The following is a 22,950-nucleotide window of genomic DNA, read 5'->3' as shown; positions in this document are numbered from 1 at the left end:
CTGTGACCTCACACTGTGCACCGCGATACACAGCCGACAGCAGGATAAAGGGGATCACGATGGCGAGGAACAGTGGCATCCAGGAGCAGGAGAGGTTAGCGAGTTTTTTTTATTTTATTTGCGCTGTGGCTGATGGCTGACATATGGGGGCTGATAAGTTGGCTGACATATGGGGGGTTGATCTGAGGCATTGGGTGTCTGACATTGGGGCTGTAAGCTGAGGTCTGATTGCTGGTCTGACCTGAGGTGTAATGGAAAATATTTTTTTCTTATTGTTCTCCTCTAAAACCTAGGTGCGTCTTATGGGCTGGTGCATCTTATAGGGCGGAAAATACGGTATATTACACTGGAACCCTATGGTGACGGATGCCACTGTACGGCACTTAGAGGCATTCCTTTACAGCATGAGTATACAGTAAATGTGAGAAAGACATTATGTGAACGCAGCCTTAGAGAAGTCAAGTGCAGCTTTGTTTTGCATCCTAACCTGTTGAGTCGCCTCTTGCAATAAGGACTTCTTGGTCCAGCAGATCCAAACCGGTAAGTTCTCCTCCTCACTGGGGAGGTCGAGGTAGCATAAAACATATCCCGCTTCTTATGGTGTCTGGGTTCTGCTCAGAAATAAAAAAAAGTGTTTTTTCTGGTCAGTAAAGCACACAAATGTACTATATGGCAGACACACAACTAACAGAAAGCAACTGCCAACACTCAGGACTGCTTGAATGCAAGTTTAGATATGCTAAAGCTTTTCTGAAACATGAATGCCTAAGCTACACAATCTGTGATGGAGCACACAGGTTATTTACAAGGGTGCTATTTCATCCTATTTAGAGGATGTGAAGGACAGCTAACACTGTACTCAGAAGTGTGCTCATACTCATTTACAAGCAGAAATGTTTTTTCACTTCAGAGAATCAGAGTTGAACATTTATGCAGAGCACATTTCAGCCCAACATTTACAACATACCAACTAAATTTTAGTATTTTTTATTTTACCAGTTCCGGGCCATAAATACTGTCAGATGCATTTACTGTTTTTAGTTGATGTGTCTTCAAAAATTATTTAAATAACAGAGGAAGTTAAAATTTTTACTTTTTTCCATGATACATCGGACTTTATTTTAGCTTTTTTTTTTTTACTTGGGGTGGGTGGGGATCACGTTTTTTGTAACTTTTCAAAAACAAGTCACATGTAAAACATTTTCTTTTAAATTATTCCCCCCTTCCATTACGGTCATTTTAAACATGGGGGACATTATAACAATGCATTTTTTATTGCCAATTTCTCCTGTATATGAGGCTGACATTTTAGCCTCAGTTACAGGGAAATACAGTCCAGGAGGTTTCAACAAGGCTGCAGAGCTGATCTGGGTTGGCTAAGAGTCTACGCCAGGGGCCAGCAACCTGCAGCACTCCAGCTGTCATGAAACTACAATTCCCAGCATGCTCTATTTATTTCTATGAGAGTTCTGAGAAGAGTAGAGCAAGTATGCATGCTGGGAGTTGTAATTTCACAACAGCTGCCCACCCCTGGTCTATGCAGTTACCAGGACACCAGTGATCACACAATAGGTAAGACTATATATAGCATTGCTGCTTCCTGATCTGTATGTACAACAAGCACTGTGTATATAGCAATGGAGAAAGCAGGCATGGTTAAAAAAAAAAAAGTCATCTTCATGTCACTGCCAGCCAGCTTGGCGCTCCTGCAGTTGCATTATCTCTATGCAGCTGCTAAGTCTGCAAGGATGTTTAGAAATGCCCTTGCAGTGTTAAATGCGGTCTGCAAGTGGTTAAGATTAAATTAAAAAAAGATAAATTACAAGTGATGCAGAAAAAATTATATTACGTTTGAACACACTCTAATCTCTTCCTGACATTCACCATACATGTACCATCAGCACAAAATCATAACTAAGTGAACTTGACATAAGAGTATTTACACTTTCTCCAGTATTAAGTCTCATTTACACGTCTGTGTCGAAATCAGTGATAGGATGGTCAGTGATTATGTCCGTGAAGGATCGGTGCTTGGTCTGTGTCTGTTTTTTGCCCTCTGTGTGTCATCTGTGCTTCACTGACACTGCATAGCTGAAAATTAATTTCCACATCATCCCCTCCTAATGGTCTGTATAATACAGGTGGCGTCTGTTTTTCATGAACCCATAGACTATAATGGGCCTGATGGACTAGAGCAGCGATGGCAAACCTTTGAGAGGCCGAGTGCCCAAACTGCAACCCAAAACCCACTTTCTTTATCGCAAAGTGCCAATACGGCAATTTAACCTGAATACTACAGTTCAATATAGTATATCTTCCATGTACTTTATCATTTAGATATAATATCCTGCCTACATTCAGTGCGCCCTGCGCGGATGAATGGCAGGAAAAGTCTAAGGTATACTGGTATACCATAAACTTTTTCCAGGGTGCGGGTGCCCACAGAGAGGGCTCCGAGTGCCGCCTCTGGCACCCGTGCCATAGGTTCGCCACCACTAGACTAGAGTATGCTTCCGTGCTAAAAACACTGATGTATGAATACACACATTAAAATTAACGGGAACGTGCGCTGTCCGTGGAGAACATGTACAGCACACGTCTGATTCACTGACGTGTAAATAAGGCTTTAGATTTAGTGCACCCTTATGCAAGAAAAACCCCATAGGGTTAAAACAGGTTCTCCTTTTTCTCCCCACATAATACAATGAAATGTGCCATGTGAAATTACTCCTGGCTTCATGTGTTAACTGCATGTGCGATTCCAGGCACAGGAAACTTAGCAGAAGCTCATTGAGGGTTTTTGGCTTTATCAGGACTAAATCTGTAACTAATATAATCCAATGGCTCCTCATTTGTAGGTGGAAGGGTGGCGAGGACTCAGATACTTAAAGGGGTTTTGCCACTTTAGCAAATAGCATTTATTATGCAGAGAAACTTTCCATGGTTACGACCACCCTGCAATCCACCACTGATGGCTGGGTGTAACCATGGAAACAATCAGTGCATAAAGTTATGGAAAAATTAACCAAGCCAGCAAAGAAGACAATATGGATAACAAATTAGTAAGTGCCTTGTTCAATACTCTTTTGTACCACAATTGCAGAGGTATGTCTCTGTATAATGTGCCTTTATTATTGAAAATGTCTTTATAACGGTCTGAATGACCAACCGGACTATATATACCCAACCCTATATCTTCTGAAGGGTTCTTTTTTTTTGTTTGTTTGTATATTGAAAAATTGTTAATAAAAATTATCTGATAAAAAAAAAAAAGTAAGTGCCTTGTATTAACTTTCTCTACATTTTTGTGGCCCCATAGAAACGAACGGGTCCGCATTTGATCTGTAAAAAATGCAAACCGAAGATACGTTTGTGTGCATGAGGCCTAAGTGTGTATACATATGTACATAGCTCTCAGTCACTGATAGGTGACCAGGGGCAGTCTTAAAGGGCTGTCTCACTTCAAGATAAGTCATCAATAACGGTCTGTGACTGTAGGGATCGGACCCCAGCTGACCAGCTGTTTGATTAGAAGGTGGCATTCAAGCCCTACTTCCTTTTCAGATTATATTGCGCGTAGCCTAGGTGGCCGTGTGTAATTACAAGTGCTTGTTCCATTAATTTGTTGTTTGCAACCGCTGTGCAGTGTAATAAGACAACATGCAGTGTAATCTTGATGAGGAGGTAGCGCTTGTATGAGGGCTGCCTCCTCAGCAAAACAGTTGATCGGCCGAAGTGCGCGAGGATCGGTTATCAACATGTACTGGCTGCACAACCCCTTTAATGCTCAGTAACAAAAATAAGGGGGCGACCCAGCCAAATGGGTAAAAAATAAATAAATATATATATATATATATATATATATATATATATATATATATATATTACACACACACACACACACACATCATTAATTCACTCTTACCATTTTTTTCTAGCATTACCTTGTAAGGGAACTTGATAAGGCACTACAGTTTTTCTCTGTCTCAGTTCATAGCGTTTTTGATTGTCTTCTTCACCATCTTCATCGTCGTCCACATCATCATCATCATCATCTTCTTCTTCGTCGTCGTCTGCATCCTCGTGATCCTCACCTTCTTCCGAGGAATCTAACAGGTTTATTGGATTAACATTACAGCACTCAAAATATAAGGCACAAAAGGTCCTTAAAAAGAAATCTGACCCCCCCACCCCGCAATATATTAAAGTTATTTTTTTTATTGATTAATATCAGATTGGTGGGGCTGAACACCAGAACTCATACAAGTTCTGCCTTCTCTTCACGGTTTACCTACTCGCTGTCAACACTGCAGGGGCGAGCAGGCAGCTCAGCCGTACCATTCACTTCAATGGGAAGTGACCCTCGTTTCCACATTTATTTTTTACCGTATAGTGAATGCAGTAAAAACGAGACTCAAAACTATGACAATTGTTTTTTGTTTTTTTTAATCCCACCCTATTTTTTTTCCAGCTTCACACTACATCGTATGCAACATTAAATGATGACATTGGAAAATGCAACCTGTCCCACAAGAAACAAGCAGTCATACGTTCATGTGAACAGAAAGATAAAGTTAAATATCCGGGAAGACATGGAGTGAAAAAACAAAAAACGGAAAATCGTTGTCAGGAAAGGGCTTAAAGTGCTGGCATATAGTCATATTCTGAGAACAAAGGGGCTGAAGCATTGGCGTAGTGTTACATCCCCTTTACTGGTTCAGGCTTGCATGGCAGCACCCCAGCTGAGCAGGGAAAAATAGAAGGTGTTGAAAGGATCAAAAGGAGTCCCACGGGCCGGACCCTCGTGGAAGATGAAGTGACATATAGTAGAAATACATATCAAGCAATTTCAGTTATTTCATATAGGAAATGGTTGCAGAAATTTCCTACAGTGACCTTTCTACCATTACAACTGTCATACGAGATCAAGTCACTGTGAAACAAGATGTTGGGGAACCAATAATGAGTGTGTGCACTCAAGGTTACTAATATACTGCGTGGATCCTGTGTCAAAGGAAGCCTTTAGGTCTTCTGGTATAGGAGCTAATGAGGGACATTTAGTAAGCTTATTACGCCATTATTGTGTCGTAAAAAAGTTGCACATTACGGCACACGCCATAACTTGTGACTTTTTAGGCCTCTCGCTGCTTTTCTGAAGTGGTGACAAAAGGGGGTGGGGCTTAGCGAGACTCCCACTGCATTTACTATAACTGACCAGAAAGCAGCGGAAGTTATAGCTGAAGTTTATGTCAGCCTGTAGCTGGAGTAGACTTCAGTTTCTGGTGCAAAGCAGGGCAGGGATGCGCCTGATTTGTTAAGAGGCTTCTGCCCCTTAATAAATTAGGAGACTCTCACGCCAGAGTAGGGAGATCAAGATTGGAATGTGGATGCGCCAGTCTTGATATATCTCCCCCAATGTGTTTACCGTCACATACTAAGGCCTCGTGCACACAACCGTTCCGTTAGCCGCCAGTGTGCCTTCCGCAATTTGCAAAACGGAAGGCCCATTGTAGAAATGCCTATTCATGTTCGCAAAGGACATGCTATTTTTTTATTATTTTTTTTGCGCGGGGCCACGGAACGGTGCAACGGATGCGGACAGCACACGGAGTGCTGTCCGCATCTTTTGCTGCCCCACTGAAGTGAATGGGTCCGCATCCGAGCCGCAAAAAACTGCGTCTCGGATGCGGACCCGAAAAACGGTCATGTGCATGAGGCCTAAGAGCGCGACCTCAGAACCTTCACCCATTTTGTAGCAATCCAATCTTTCATTTAGGATAAAATACTTGGATTTTTTATTGTGTTCACATCATGGAGGGGCAAGCCTATTCCATCGAAGCATCGTTTCACCTCTGCCTTTTAGCTTTAGTCACTGCTCTCCCACTGATTGACAGGGCTAGAAATTCTCGCCATTACATTGCCTAGCCCTGAAACCCAACGCACATGCTGGCAAGAGTTCAATAGGCTCATGTGCAGTAGATCTCATGTGTCTGTCCTTACTCCTGAGATCTGAACTGCGATGACTGAACTTTCACTGGCACGTGTGCAACATTTCAGGGCCAGGCATCAGTAGTGATGATACCTGGCCTGTCAATCACTGGCAGAGAAGGAGTGACTATGGCTGAAAGGAGGAAGTAAAGTAGTACCAAGGGGCTAGGCCAGTGATGCGCAAACTGCGGCTCTCCAGCTGTTGTAAAACTACAAATCCCATCATGCCCTGCTGTAGGCAGACTGGGCATACTGGGACCATCCCTAGGCTAGGCTCACCCCTCAGTGCCTCATTAAAGTATTATTTTCTTCAAAAACAACAAATTGGGGTAGTTGCACTCTGAATGATCAACCCTACCAGGCAGCATACATAGCTTACTAGCGTATATGCTACTGACAGATGCCCTTTAAAGCTGTACATTGTACAGGCATATAGTGTACCTCCACTTTCCTCTTGATTGTCCGTGGTTTCTTCATCAAGCTGTGGGACTTTGCGTTTCCTCTTTACACGAGAATACATATCAATATTCTCCTGAAACAAAAGCAAATCAGTGTTAAAATTCACAAGTTCAACCAAAGTACATTGTATTTGAGGGGAATAAAAAATAAAATAAAAATCTTTAAAAGAATATTCAGTTTAAAGGGAACCTGTCATCTGGATTTTGGGTATAGAGCTGAGGACATGGGTCACTAGATGGCCGCTAGCACATCCACAATACCCAGTCCCCATAGCTGTGTGCTTTTATTGTGTATAAAAACAGATTTGATACATATGCAAATTAACTTGAGATGAGTCAGAGCTTAAAAATATGACTCTTCTATGGTCACACAAGTAAGATATGACTCTTATGTTAATTTGCATATGTATCAAATCAGTTTTTTTACACAATAAAAGCACACAGAGCTATGGGGACTGGATATTGCGGATGTACTAGTGGCCATCTAGCAACCCACGTCCTCAGCTCTATACCCAAAATCCAGGTGACAGGTTCCCTTTAAGCATTTGAATTTCTCACTTTCCACAGTTTTAAACTTTAAAGTGGATTTCATGCTATCCTGGTCACACGTCTAGGACATACTGACAGATGATGCTCTCTGCCTGGGTCACTTATATCGGTGCAATGCACAAATGTCACTTTGTAGAACATTGTGCAAACGTATTCCATTGTCACTCAATAGGCACTGCATAGCACTACGTCAACCACTTGCAGTGAATCACAACTCATAAGTTGAAAACAAATATTTGACTTGTCAAGTAAGGTAATTGTAAATTAATATATAGCAATGAAAGACTTATTTGTATAATGAACTGAACCAATAAGCAATTGGATATTTACTTCTTCAGTGTCATTGAAAACTCCCAAGTCCTCAAGCTCACGCAGTCGGCGGCGGCGCATTTTCTTCATATCATCCATTTTTTGTAGAACAGCTTCAGCAGTACTAAAATAAATGACAAAGTTTCATCATACATTGCTAAAAAATAAAAATAATGATTTGAGATGTTGAAAGTGAATAAGTGACAGAAAACAAGGTCATATGAAGGAAGGGAGAGATGTACACTGGAACAAAGGAGATGAAAAATTTAATCATTTGCAACTCAACTATCTCTTCATCAGTTTTGACAATATTTAGTGAGTTTTACATACTTTGTTATAAGTTTGTCGAACAACACAGACTGGTTTGTGGTGCTGTATCTGCTTCTCCTGATCCTGCCACTGCGGCGAACTTCAACATCACCATTCACTTCATGGGGAATGGCTTTCCCTGTGCTCCTTGTCGTTCTAGATGGTCTCATCTCTGCAGATAGGACACATTTTTATTTGAAAACAGACTTGGGGCTTCCAGAAGTGTATACTTGCATAAAAGAACTAACTTCAGCAGTTCTAACCAAATCAGACTCATGTTGATCTAATTTAAAGGGAATCTCTCACAAATGACCTCCCAATCCAACAGTTTGCATAGACACATCTGTAGTTCATCTGACTAAAATAGTTTTTCTTTTGTTGATCTGAGACTCCGTTCACAAGTTGATACTTCTCTTCATTATGCAAAGCAATGACAAAAGCAGCAAGGGAGGGGCTGGATACAGAAAGGTGTGGAGCTTGGGTGCAACAAGAGCAATGGTGACGCTCTCATTGCACCAAAGACCTAATCTGCATATTAAGAAAAAGTATCATAACCTGTGACTTGACCGTCAGCCTAACAAAAGAAAAACAGCGAGCATCATGCACACGTCCGTGAAACAAGGACCGTGTGATACCGGCCTGGATTTCGTCTGAGTGCAGGAGCGCACTGCGTCATTGGTTGCTATGACGCCGTGCGCTTCCCGTTGCCTCCGCAGTACAGTAATACATTGGTATGATCTACTGTGCTGCGGCAGCAGCAGGAAGCGCACGGCGTCATAGCAACCAATGACGCCGTGTGCTCCTGCACTCAGAAGAAATCCAGGCCGGTATCACACTGTTTCACGGACGTGTGTATTAAGCTTTAATCAGGTGAGCCACAGCTACATGTCTACGCAGTTGGGGCTCATGCACACAAACATTTTTTGCGTTCTGTATACAGACCGTATTTTGATTCTGTATACGGATTCATTTCAATGGGTCCGCAAAAGATGTGGACAGCACTCTGTGTGCTGTCCACATCCGTTGCTCCGTGCCGTGGCCCTGCAAAAATTATGTATTCTTGTCCGTTTTGCGAACAAAACTAGGCATTTCTATAAGGGGCCTCCTGTTCGGTTCCGCAAATTGCAGAAGGCACACGGGCGGCAACCGTGTTTATTTGCGGACCGCAAAAAACGGACATGTTCGTGTGCATGAGCAGGTATAACAGTAAGTGCAGGGAGATCCCTGGGCGCCGCTCTCCATGTCTGTATAGTCAGTTTAGATTTTTTATTCTAGTAAAAGGTCCTCTTTAATCACCCATGAGTCTGTCACTGGACCACTAGTTGTTATCCTTGGACCATAATGGGAGCAGCTCCAGTATAATGTTAATTCAAATTTTTTTTTAGTTTTTGTTTACACAACTGAGAAAAATATCAGAATGTTTTAAGGAATATAAAGGACTTTCTACCTTCTTTGGAACTGCCATTTGTTGTTGTATCTGCCTGCAATCTTGCCAACCTCCTAAAAAAGGCGAAAAATAATGTTTTAATGCCAATATTAAGGTTCAGTATACACATCATAGCTGAAAACACAGAAATTCCTTGTTCAGGGTAAAATAATAAAAAATTTTTTATAAAATAATGGATTTTTTTGTCCTTACCTGTAAAATCCTTTTCTCGCTGAGTTCATTGGGGGACACAGAAGACCATGGGTATAGCTGATGCCTCCTAGTGGCGGCAGCAGCAGCTATACCCATGCCTCGTGGCGGCAGCAGCAGCTATACCCATGCCTCCTAGCGGGAGCGGCAGCAGCAGCTATACCCATGCCTCCTAGTGGCAGCAGCAACTATACCCATGCCCTCTAGTGGCAGCAGCTATACCCATGGTCTTGTGTGTGTCCCAATGATACGAGAGAAATATATATACACATCTATACAGACACATATGGATGGCTCACACACACATGTTCCGTGTTATATCCAGGGGTTTAGATATTTGCACTTTCTGACCTCCTGAAGCACTAACAAAGACCTAAGTGTCAGATGTACGCACCTAGTAAATCTTTTCTCTTCAGTGTTACTCATGGTCAAGGATTCATTATTTTTGTCTAAGCTTGAATCGGAGAGGTTATGTCCATTTTCGGCTTTCTTCTTGGTCAATGAACGCAGTGCGTGGCCGCCGCCATTAGCTTCTTTACTAGAGAATGAAACCTAGAAAGGAATAAAGGGCAAAACAATGTCATCTTCCTGCCATGTCACCTTTATGTTCATAGACCAAAAGCACAACATGACAATCTTAAAAAAAAAATAATAATAATAATAATCAGACCAACAATAAGCAGTTCACAGTGCACCCCTACACACCAAGTGGATCAACACGGGGCGCCATATGCACTTTATTTCTCAGTACAATCACATGTTAAGTCTTAAGAGATATTTCCTTATATACATAATTAAAATCAAATAAAGTAGATTTTTTAGATATTTGGGCTCTTGCACTATTTTTTTGTAGGTAAATGCAGATGCGATTGCGCTCAATATCAAGTTTAAGGGTTGGTTCACATGGCTGATTTTTGCATGTTTTTTTTTTTGACCAGGCCAAAAAAAACAAAAAAACAAACAAACACACACACATATATAAACAGCCTCTCATTAATCTGAATGGGAGTCAGCATGTGTAAAAAAAGAAGCCGCGTGCCATATCTTGGGGAAGAATCAGCAAACATTTTCCCAATCAAATTAATGGGTAGCAGAATTTTTATTTATTTTTTTATAAATGCACCATTTGCGATGTGCACGTAAACGTGCCAAAAACGCTTGTGGGAAAAATACTATAGAATTTAATAAGGTTTTGAATGAAATATATATATTTGTTCTGGTACATAAAAGTGCAACTCTGCATATGTTAACTAAAATTTTCATTAAAAGACGCATTTCATTTCCGGTCCTTTAATGCGATTATTGGCGCTCATAGTGAACATACAGATGTGCTGTTATATGTTATCTAACATGGCTCCTGTGATGAGAAAGTGGGGGGGGGCAGGGGAAGTTTCCTATAGTTGGCATCAAAACCAAGCCGTGGAGTCAAACATAAAAAAAAAATTCTGCCTTAAAAACACATTTTAAAAAAAATGTGTCATTTTTAGGTGTAAAAATCTATTTTAATTCAGCGCATATTTTTTTTTACAAGTGTATTTTGAAAATCCGCAGTGTGAACTGACCCTTAACCACCTCCGGACCGCCTAACGCACATGTGCGTTCCGGAGGTGGCAGGGCTGCGCACAGTCACGCATATACGCGTCATCTCGCGATACGCGAGATTTCCTGTGAACGCGCGCACACAGGCGCGCGCGCTCACAGGAACTGAAGGTAAGCGAGTGGATCTCCAGCCTGCCAGCGGCGATCGCTCGCTGGCAGGCTGGAGATCCGAATTTTTTAACCCCTAACAGGTATATTAGACGCTGTTTTCATAACAGCGTCTAATATACCTCCTACCTGGTCCTCTGGTGGTCCCTTTTGTTTGGATCGACCACCAGAGGACTCAGGTAGGTCAGTACAGTCGCACCAAACACCACACTACACTACACCCCACCCCCCCGTCACTTATTAACCCCTTATAAACCCCTGATCACCCATGATCACCCCATATAAACTCCCTGATCACCCCCCTGTCATTGATCACCGCCCTGTCATTGATCACCCCCCTGTCAGGCTCCGTTCAGACGTCCGCATGATTTTTACGGATCCGATCCATGTATCCATGGATCCGTAAAAATCATGCGGAAGTCTGAATGGAGCCTTACAGGGGGGTGATCAATGACAGGCGGGTGATCACCCATATACACTCCCTGATCACCCCCTGTCATTGATCACCCCCCTGTAAGGCTCCATTCAGACGTCCGCATGATTTTTACGGATCCGATCCATGTATCCATGGATCCGTAAAAATCATGCGGACGTCTGAATGGAGCCTTACAGGGGGGGTGATCAGTGACAGGGGGGTGATCACCCTGATTACCCTGATCACCCCCTGTCATTGATAACCCCCCTGTCAGGCTCCATTCAGACGTCCGCATGATTTTTACGGATCCGATCCATGTATCCATGGATCCGTAAAAATCATGCGGACGTCTGAATGGAGCCTTACAGGGGGGGTGATCAGTGACAGGGGGGTGATCACCCTGATTACCCCCTGTCATTGATAACCCCCCTGTAAGGCTCCATTCAGACGTCCGCATGCGTTCTGTGGATCCGATCCATGTATCCATGGATCCGTAAAAAATCATGCGGATGTCTGAATGGAGCCTTACAGGGGGGGTGATCAGTGACAGGGGGGTGATCACCCTGATTACCCTGATCACCCGCCTGTCATTGATAACCCCCCTGTAAGGCTCCATTCAGACGTCCGCATGCGTTCTGTGGATCCGATCCATGTATCCATGGATCCGTAAAAAATCATGCGGATGTCTGAATGGAGCCTTACAGGGGGGGTGATCAGTGACAGGGGGGTGATCACCCTGATTACCCTGATCACCCCCTGTCATTGATAACCCCCCTGTAAGGCTCCATTCAGACGTCCGCATGCGTTCTGTGGATCCGATCCATGTATCCATGGATCTGTAAAAAATCATGCGGATGTCTGAATGGAGCCTTACAGGGGGGGGTGATCAGTGACAGGGGGGTGATCACCCTGATTACCCTGATCACCCCCTGTCATTGATAACCCCCCTGTAAGGCTCCATTCAGACGTCCGCATGCGTTCTGTGGATCCGATCCATGTATCCATGGATCCGTAAAAAATCATGCGGATGTCTGAATGGAGCCTTACAGGGGGGGTGATCAGTGACAGGGGGGTGATCACCCTGATTACCCTGATCACCCCCTGTCATTGATAACCCCCCTGTAAGGCTCCATTCAGACGTCCGCATGCGTTCTGTGGATCCGATACATGTATCCATGGATCCGTAAAAAATCATGCGGATGTCTGAATGGAGCCTTACAGGGGGGGTGATCAGTGACAGGGGGGTGATCACCCTGATTACCCTGATCACCCCCTGTCATTGATAACCCCCCTGTAAGGCTCCATTCAGACGTCCGCATGCGTTCTGTGGATCCTATCCATGGATCCGTAAAAAATCATGCGGGTGTCTGAATGGAGCCTTACAGGGGGGGTGATCAGTGACAGGGGGGTGATCACCCTGATTACCCTGATCACCCCCTGTCATTGATAACCCCCCTGTAAGGCTCCATTCAGATGTCCGCATGCGTTCTGTGGATCCGATACATGTATCCATGGATCCGTAAAAAATCATGCGGATGTCTGAATGGAGCCTTACAGGGGGGGTGATCAATGACAGGGGGGTGATCAGGGAGTCTATATGGGTGATCACCCCCCTGTCATTGATCACCCCCCTGTCATTGATCACTCCCCCCCCTGGTAAGGCTCCATTCAGCCATTTTTTTTGGCACAAGTCAGTGGAAATTTTTTGTCTGTTTTTGTTTTCGTTTTTTCTTACAAAGTCTCATATTCCACTAACTTGTGTCAAAAAATAAAATCTCACATGGACGCACCATACCCCTCACGGAATCCAAATGCGTAAACATTTTTAGACATTTATATTCCAGACTTCTTCTCACGCTTTAGGGCCCCTAAAAAGCCAGGGCAGTATAAATACCCCACATGTGACCCCATTTCGGAAAGAAGACACCCCAAGGTATTCCGTGAGGGGCATATTGAGTCCATGAAAGATTGAAACTTTTGTCCTAAGTTAGCGGAAAGTGAGACTTTGTGAGAAAAAAAACAAAAAAAAAATCAATATCCGCTAACTTATGCAAAAAAAAAAAAAATTCTAGGAACTCGCCATGCCCCTCATTGAATACCTCGGGGTGTCTTCTTTCCAAAGTGGGGTCACATGTGGGGTATTTATACTGCCCTGGCTTTTTAGGGGCCCGAAAGCGTGAGACGAAGTCTGGGATCCAAATGTCTAAAAATGCCCTCCTAAAAGGAATTTGGGCCCCTTTGCGCATCTAGGCTGCAAAAAAGTGTGACACATCTGGTATCGCCGTACTCAGGAGAAGTTGGGGAATGTGTTTTGGGGTGTCATTTTACATATACCCATGCTGGGTGAGAAAAATATCTTGGTCAAATGCCAACTTTGTATAAAAAAATGGGAAAAGTTGTCTTTTGCCAAGATATTTCTCTCACCCAGCATGGTTATATGTAAAATGACCCCCCAAAACACATTCCCCAACTTCTCCTGAGTACGGCGATACCAGATGTGTCACACTTTTTTGCAGCCAAGGTGGGCAAAGGGGCACCTTTCAGATTTCGCAGGCCATTTTTTACACATTTTGATTTCAAGGTACTTCTTACACATTTGGGCCCCTAAATTGCCAGGGCAGTATAACTATGCCACAAGTGACCCCATTTTGGAAAGAAGACACCCCAAGGTATTCCGTGGGGGGCACGGCGAGTTCCTAGAATTTTTTATTTTTTGTCACAATTTAGCGGAAAATGCTGATTTTTCTTTTTTTTTTCTTTTTTCCTTACAAAGTCTCATATTCCACTAACTTGCGACAAAAAATAAAAAATTCTAGGAACTCGCCATGCCCCTCACGGAATACCTTGGGGTGTCTTCTTTCCAAAATGGGGTCACTTGTGGGGTAGTTATACTGCCCTGGCAATTTAGGGGCCCAAATGTGTGAGAAGAACTTTGCAATCAAAATGTGTAAAAAATGCCCTGCAAAATCCGAAAGGTGCACTTTGGAATATGTGCCCCTTTGCCCACCTTGGCAGCAAAAAAGTGTGACACATCTGGTATCGCCGTACTCAGGAGAAGTTGGGCAATGTGTTTTGGGGTGTCATTTTACATATACCCATGCTGGGTGAGAAAAATATCTTGGTCAAATGCCAACTTTGTATAAAAAAATTGGAAAAGTTGTCTTTTGCCAAGATATTTCTCTCACCCAGCATGGGTATATGTAAAATGACAGCCCAAAACACATTCCCCAACTTCTCCTGAGTACGGCGATACCAGATGTGTGACACTTTTTTGATGCCAAGGTGGGCAAAGGGGCACATATAACAAAGTGCACCTTTCGGATTTCACCGGTCATTTTTTACAGATTTTGATTGCAAAGTACTTCTCACACATTTGGGCCCCTAAATTGCCAGGGCAGTATAACTACGCCACAAGTGACCCCATTTTGGAAAGAAGACACCCCAAGGTATTCCGTGAGGGGCATGGCGAGTTCCTAGAATTTTTTATTTTTTGTCGCAAGTTAGTGGAATATGAGACTTTGTAAGGAAAAAAGAGAAAAAAAAAAAATCATCATTTTCCGCTAACTTGTGACAAAAAATAAAAAATTCTAGGAACTCGCAGTGCCCCTCACGGAATACCTTGGGGTGTCTTCTTTCCAAAATGGGGTCACTTGTGGCGTAGTTATACTGCCCTGGCAATTTAGGGGCCCAAATGTGTGAGAAGAACTTTGCAATCAAAATGTGTAAAAAATGCCCTGCAAAATCCGAAAGGTGCACTTTGGAATATGTGCCCCTTTGCCCACCTTGGCAGCAAAAAAGTGTGACACATCTGGTATCGCCGTACTCAGGAGAAGTTGGGCAATGTGTTTTGGGGTGTCATTTTACATATACCCATGCTGGGTGAGAAAAATATCTTGGTCAAATGCCAACTTTGTATAAAAAAATGGGAAAAGTTGTCTTTTGCCAAGATATTTCTCTCACCCAGCATGGGTATATGTAAAATGACACCCCAAAACACATTCCCCAACTTCTCCTGAGTACGGCGATACCACATGTGTGACACTTTTTTGCTGCCAAGGTGGGCAAAGGGGCGCATATTCCAAAGTGCACCTTTCGGATTTCACCGGTCATTTCTTACACATTTTGATTGCAAAGTTCTTCTCACACATTTGGGCCCCTAAATTGCCAGGGCAGTATAACTACGCCACAAGTGACCCCATTTTGGAAAGAAGACACCCCAAGGTATTCCGTGAGGGGCACGGCGAGTTCCTAGAATTTTTTATTTTTTGTCGCAAGTTAGTGGAATATGAGACTTTGTAAGAAAAAAAAAAAAAAAAAAATATATCATCATCATTTTCCGCTAACTTGTGACAAAAAATAAAAAGTTCTATGAACTCACTATGCCCATCAGCGAATACCTTAGGGTGTCTACTTTCCGAAATGGGGTCATTTGTGGGGTTTTTCTACTGTTTGGGCATTGTAGAACCTCAGGAAACATTACAGGTGCTCAGAAAATCAGAGCCGTTTCAAAAAGCGGAAATTCACATTTTTGTACCATAGTTTGTAAATGCTATAACTTTTACCCAAACCATTTTTTTTTTGCCCAAACATTTTTTTTTTATCAAAGACATGTAGAACTATAAATTTAGCGAAAAATTTATATATGGATGTCGTTTTTTTTGCAAAATTTCACAGCTGAAAGTGAAAAATGTCATTTTTTTGCAAAAAAATCGTTACATTTTGATTAATAACAAAAAAAGTAAAAATGTCAGCAGCAATAAAATACCACCAAATGAAAGCTCCATTAGTGAGAAGAAAAGGAGGTAAAATTCATTTGGGTGGTAAGTTGCATGACCGAGCGATAAACGGTGAAAGTAGTGTAGTGCCGAAGTGTAAAAAGTGGCCTGGTCATGAAGGGGGTTTCACCTAGCGGGGCTGAAGTGGTTAAAATGTGTAGGCACCAATTAAAAAGGTTTTCTCACACACTGGCATAATGCCAGAGTTTCAGCTGTGAAATTCACTGATCGCTAGAACAAAGTGCCTGCGCTGCTTAGGAAGAGTTCTGCCACTGTCTGGTGCTGGCTCTGTGGCTGACTGGCACAGCAATGGGAGATCGGTGGCATATCCCGGTACTCTCTAATCTAACCACTCCGCAACATCCGCCATACATGTGTACAATGTGGGCTCAGGAGGGAGCTGACTCCACTGTTACCAGTGCTGGGGGCTATACAGCCGACACCCTATCTGTAACAGATGGAAATCAAATATTTATCTGCTCCCAGCCATTAAACTCCCAGAGATGCCACAGTTAACAGTAACCGCAGCAGCAGAGCTGTTAGATGGAGGGTGTTCAGTATGCCCTGTGCTACCCAACTGCCGGGGGCACAGTGAAGTACTCCCGTCAGGATTGCTGCTTTTTGGTCACCTCGCATCCACCCGAAAAGACTGTACTAAAAAGTAATTAAGAAGTCATGTGTCCCAAAAGGTAACCAATAGGAACTACAGCTTGACAAAAAAAAAAATATCCAAATTGTTACAACATGGCAACAGCAGGTTTATTTTTTATTTTTTTTTAAGTATAAAATCTAGATAAATTTGGCATCTCCAATCGTACTCACCAGCAGAAAAATACGAATGTAATTTTGTACTGAGCTGGAAGGGCATGACGATGGAGGTATCCATGAAACCTAGCACTAGATATATTAATTATTTGCCTAAAGCAGGGTTTCTCAACTCCGGTCCTCGGGACCCACCTACCAGTCTGGATTTGAGAATATCCCACAGAATGAATACCTGTGGTAAGTCCTGATGCATTGACACTAATTATATCACCTGCTCAATACTAAGGAAATCCTGAAAACATGACTGGTAGGTGGGTCCCGAGGACCGGAGTTGAGAAACCCTGGCCTAAAGTGTGCGCATGAGGGCTCAGGAAAAGCATCCAAAACTCCACCACCTGCAGACGGGGCACATAACAGGGAGGTAGGAGGCCATACAGACTATGCAAAGTGCCAAGACCAAGAAGGAGAGCCTCACAAGGAGACTTGTGCCAGAAAAGTGTATGTTGGGAAAACCTTTCTAGAGCCCCATATGCTGGTCTGAAGTGAGACTATGAATATAGCTCTGATCATTTGGAATCCATTGGGTCCGATAGAATTATTCTCACCTCTGAATGAATTGAAGACTGTTTGGCAATGTTTGAACTTGAATAGTTAGGAGGACCTTTCACAAGGATACATGTATAGAAATAGTTATATTACCTACCAGGATACATGTATAGAAATAGTTATATTACCTAGGTGCAGCCCCCAGTAATGTATTTCCGATAAAATTTTTAAAGGAGCCCCCTTTCGTCCACTGTGGTCTCCGGTAGTTCTGGTGCCTCATATGCTAATAAGGGGATTCAGTTCAACTAGGCAGGGACTTGAATTTGTCCTGGGGGCGGTTATCTTCTCCCTGCACTTAGCCAGGGAGAAGGAGCTCAAGTTCTCACGAGAACTTGAGCTTTTACACATCCCGAGCCGTGCACCATCTTGGAGTCCCCGGCGGAGAGCATCGCAGCAGCAGGATCCTGTCGGTAAGTATTAAAAACAACCCTAGAAAACGAGCAACTTGTTCAACCTTTACTAATACTCCCCCTAGGAAAACGAGCATGATGTTAGTTTTACAAATTTACCTCCCACCACCCCCTAAGGGACTCCAAGATGGCGCACGGCTCGGCTCCTTCTGCCTGGCTAAGGCTACTTTCACACTAGCGTTCGATCGGATCCGTTCTGAACAGATCCGATCATAATAATGCAGACGGAGGCTCCGTTCAGAACGGATCCGTCTGCATTATATTTGCAAAAAAAAGCTAAGTGTGAAATTAGCCTGAGCGGATCCGTCCAGACTTTTACATTGAAAGTCAATGGGGGACGGATCCGCTTGAAGATTGAGCCATATTGTGGCATCTTCAAACGGATCCGTCCCCATTGACTTACATTGTAAGTCTGGACGGATCCGCACGCCTCTGCACGGCCAGGCGGACACCCGAACGCCGCCAGACTGATGCAGTCTGAGCGGATCCGCATCCATTCAGACTGCATCAGGGCTGGACGGAAGCGTTCGGGTCCGCTCGTGAGCCCCTTCAAACGGAGCTCACGAGCGGACAGCCGAACGCTAGTGTGAAACTAGCCTAAGAGCGGATGCGCTCGCAGCCAGGGAGAAGATAACCGCGCCCAGGACAAATTAAAGTCATCGCCTAGTTGAACCGAATCGCCTCATTAGCATATGAGGCGCCAGAATTACTGGAGACCACAGCAGACGAAAGGGGGGGGGGGGGTCCTTTAAAAAAAAAATAATAATAAGCGGAAATACATCACTGGGGGCCGCACTGTTAGGTAATATAACTATTTCTATACATGGATTCTGGTGAAAGGTCCTCTTTAAACTGTGTCCTTGTTATTGCAGTACTTTTAGTCCTGGCGCCTCTTGCCTGAACCGCTCCCCCCCCAGTCAACTGTTTGAGACCTTGTATATTTCTGTCAGATGAAAAGAAACAAACGTGTGTGGAAATGTTTAGACTGAGCAAAGAAGAGGTCTGAAATCTGTACCAGGTATGGTCTCACTTATTAAAGGCCTCTACGGTTGTGAATGTGTGCGCACGAGATTTAGCATTGTCTGCATAGTTTGTCTTGAGATTCTGATGTATTGTGGATCTGACAATTGGCCACTGCAAGGTTCATAATACCAGAAAACCTAGATATGCACGGAGCCAATTAAGGACTACGTAATCTAGATACATTCCATTAGGGGTTGAAGGCCTTTGGTTAAAACAGGATAAAAGCTGGACTGTTTCAGCAAGCCATCGGAGTTCACCTATGAGATAGACGCTTCTGCGTAGAAAATGGTTGTTCCCCATCCAGTCTCTGATGGTCTCTCTGAGCGGGCTCCCCCGCCGATGTGCTGCTATCAGATGGTGATGTAAGTACCCGCAGTCTGGATGTAGTCAGGACTATAGATGAATGTAAGTAGTAGTTGTGTTATACTTTGTCTAACCCCTTATTGTTTGTAAGTGTTGTATTTGGTGTTGGCGCATTTACCCAATTATCTCTTTATTCCCTTAACCCTTTCTGGACCAGGCCATTTTTTGCATATCTGACATGCAGAGGTTGCAATAATGCCTGTACAAGCGTCAGACGCCTGTTCAGGCCATTTTACTCCCTGGAAAAAGTCTAAGGTGTACCGATATGCTGTACACTTTTCCCTGCCATTCATCAGTGCAGTGAGCGCTGTGAACAGCACAGGCAGCGCAGTGATGCCTGAAACAACCAATAAGAAGGCTCCTTACAGTGGTCAGGCTGAGCAGGCTGCCGGAGCTTATGGCACACCGCTCTGAAGTGAGGAAGGAGGCGCGCGATCCTCACTGGCGGGGTAAGTGGCCTTGCTGTGAAATATAGTGGGGGTCCCAGATCTGAGCGCCTTGTTTTTCCCTATAATGATGAGTCTGAAGCCTCAGCCGAGCGCCATCTCTCCTCCCTGCTGAGCGCGGTAGTGAAGACGGCCTCGATAGAAGGTCTAGGGGACAGTCTTCACTACCGCGCTCAGCAGTGAGGAAAAGTGGCTGAGCGCTTCAGACTCCTGCTTATAGAAGTCAGCGAGGGTCCCAGCGCTGGACACGTCAACAGGAGACCTCCATAACAGACAGACCTGTCACCTGTAGACCTCTACCTACCACAGGGCCAAGAAGGAGGACGTCCAGCATCTGTATGACCAGTACCACGTCAGAGTGGCAGCCGGTATCACAGCAAGGGGAGATGCCAACTAGTAATGTGACCTCATCCTGCTGCCCCACCCCCGCTGTGTGATCAGTGACCAAGTACAACCATATTATAGTCCATCAAGGGTCGTGGAATGAACGAGATGAGAACTCAGGACTGACATATACAGGATCAGTTTTAGAAGCGGTCATTGCTGTCATGTGACATCACTAAAAAACAGCGATAAACAATCTCACCGCATTACCGTTTATTAGTACCGTAGATAGAATATATTGCCCAACCCTATCCAAAAGCCCCGCTGTTCCAGCGTCAGGGTCCCTCATTCCTGGCAACATCCAAAGTGGTTTGGTCCTGTAACTGCTGCAGCCTATCGATGGCGTGCCAGGATTTACTTACTACATACAGTCAGGTTCTGCTCACACGGGCGTCAGGTTCTTATTTCTGAAGGCCCAGTGACAAGTATATTGAATATGATATTTTCTTTAAAAGGTTATTCCTGTTTCGTGATATTGATATCCTTCCCATCAGTCTCAGTTTGGTGGGGGTCCGACTCTTGGCACCCCCGCTGATCTTCTCTTAGGAGGGGCCGCAGAGCTAAGTGCTGACCTGCGTGCCCTCCGCGTTATAGTGCAGTGTCATTACAGCTTCCCTTCTCGTGCACTTCAATGGCAGTAATTACACCGCCCATCACTATAATGTGGGGGGCACGCAGGTCAGCACTGAAGTGGGAGTAGCTCAGTGGCCCCTCAGCAGGGGTGCCAAGAGTCTGACCCCCGCCAAACTGAGATTGAGGACCAAGTCTTCCGACAGGTCAATGTCACATGATGGCAGCGCTGTGTATCAGATCTCACTAATCTCCTGGACATTCAGATTTTTCGCTCTGTGTAGAAATTGACCCGTCATGTGGATTTCCATATACGCCGCAGATTTCACCGTTTTCAACAATCCACAATTAACACTTGCGGGATTTAGTGCAGAAACGCCCCAAAAATTAATGAGGAATTCCCGCAGGAGACGCAACCTGCCCTCCTCTTCTAGTAAATGATCTTACAGCATCTGCTCTTAGAACTTCCCCCCCATGCCTTCCTCTATTATTCCTCTAAGAAGTTAATGAATAATTTAATAGCCCGACGTTACCAGTCCAGGAAGGGGCCGGTAACACTGACTGTTCAGAGCTGCCCACCCTGCACTCTCGCACACTGTCATTTAACAGAGGGATCATCAACACCTTACTGTCCATTTTTCACCTCCAGGAGGAGTAACAGAGGACCTAAACATTGTCCTAGGAAAATTAGAAATGCTATTTCACAGGGAATACGGGAACTTAATAAAACATCAGGAGAAGAGACAAGTCCCTATTACATTGGTAAAGTGCCCACCAGACCGCACAGGTGTCACACGTCTCAACCACGAAAAACACATCCAGAAATACTGTGCAGGTTACACGGCTCTGACACAATTCAGACAAAGCAAACAGTTTATACCAGGGGTGCACAACCTGCGGCCCTCGATACCATTCTGTGCGGCCCTCAACCATCTGGTAAAAGACATGTCTGTCTATGTCTTGTGAATGCTCATATGCATCTTTCATGTATTCCCCCATTTAGATGGAAGAACTAGAAGTGTAAATAGACATTTATGGTACTGTATATACTGTATGGTCAATATGCCAAATACATTATCAGTTGGTAATACCATTTCAAGTTTCATTTTTGGCCCTTGGAATTGGTTCAGGCTGAAAATGTGGCCCCCAACCAGAAAAGCTGGTTTATACAGACTGAATGTAAACAAGGCACCGCCAGCCCCCAGGCAGGAAGGGGACCCCCAAGGCATTGCCAGACCCCAAGGCACCGCCAGCCCTCCCCAGGCAGGAAGGGGACACCCAAGGCATCACCAGCCCCCCAGGCAGGAAGGGGACACCCAAGGCATCACCAGCCCCCCAGGCAGGAAGGGGACCCCCAAGGCACCGCCAGCCCCCAGGGCAAGTGGGTGAACCTGAAGTCAGTACTAGCATTTCCTAACAGCCACCAAGGGTAAATGAAAGGCACTGCCCCCCCTTTACAACCACCAGGGGGAGCACCCTGCGTCTTACCTCCACCACACTGCCAGCAGGGGGAGCCCCAGAGCTCCACCAATGACTACCACCAGTGGTCCACCACCAGTAAGAGTGGCCCCACTACCCCACAAGGCACGACCAATCACTCAGGCCACTGCAAATCCCAAACCACCCACGGTAACACCGAAATAACAGGCCAATGACACACTGGAACGAAAGACCTCCGCAACAAAAGCAAATCTGGCCTGGAGGCCCCACAGCCCACTGCCAGCCACCCGCGTACAGCGGACAAGCCGACGAGCCCTCCCCCGTGCCCCCCGTACTCACAGCGCCGCGCTCCTCCATACTCTCGGCCGCCTCGTTACGCGCCCTCCGGGAGCTCCTCGTGTATTTGCCTCTCGGAGACTCCAGGCTCAAGAACTCGGAGCTGGAATCCAGCAGACAGCTATCCTCGCAATACTGCGGCTCCGGAGCGCCCTTAGCCCCCGTCGAGCTCCGTAGCTGCACCATCTTTTCACCGCGTACACTTCCAAATTCTGGCGCCACAAACTTTCCTCACACGCACCGTAACGCAACACACAAATCACTCCGCCCGTGGGCCTCTTTCCCAAAAACGACTAGCCACGGAAAGCAAAACCCTATCCTAAAAACACGGATCAGCATTTACTATCCGAACGTCCGTCAATAAAAAGCGCTTCGTCCCGCGTCCGATGCGTCAGAGTGAAAATTAGTGAGGGACTATTTTTCGCTACGAAACATCCTCGGCGGACGTACACGTCATGGCG

At 44.7% G+C, this 22,950-nt stretch overlaps 1 protein-coding gene across 1 annotated transcript in view; it reads right to left on the bottom strand.

Moving 5' to 3' along the window:
- The window catches only part of ATAD2 (ATPase family AAA domain containing 2), an 88,879-nt gene extending 65,985 nt beyond the window's left edge, over positions 1 to 22,894 (bottom strand). The window contains exons 1-8 of the mRNA XM_044293249.1: positions 22,493 to 22,894; positions 9,644 to 9,801; positions 9,061 to 9,113; positions 7,635 to 7,785; positions 7,326 to 7,428; positions 6,430 to 6,520; positions 3,945 to 4,109; positions 488 to 611 (exon numbers count right to left, since the gene is read on the bottom strand). Of these exons, the coding sequence (XP_044149184.1) occupies positions 488 to 611; positions 3,945 to 4,109; positions 6,430 to 6,520; positions 7,326 to 7,428; positions 7,635 to 7,785; positions 9,061 to 9,113; positions 9,644 to 9,801; positions 22,493 to 22,675 (1,028 nt within the window). The 5' untranslated portion in view covers positions 22,676 to 22,894. The remainder of the gene's footprint in view (positions 1 to 487; positions 612 to 3,944; positions 4,110 to 6,429; positions 6,521 to 7,325; positions 7,429 to 7,634; positions 7,786 to 9,060; positions 9,114 to 9,643; positions 9,802 to 22,492) is intronic.
- Between the last annotated feature and the right edge of the window lie 56 nt (positions 22,895 to 22,950).

Source organism: Bufo gargarizans, chromosome 5 (genome assembly GCF_014858855.1).
Source record: "Bufo gargarizans isolate SCDJY-AF-19 chromosome 5, ASM1485885v1, whole genome shotgun sequence".
Lineage (NCBI taxonomy): Eukaryota > Metazoa > Chordata > Amphibia > Anura > Bufonidae > Bufo > Bufo gargarizans.
This window is presented reverse-complemented; position numbering and strand designations above follow the sequence as displayed.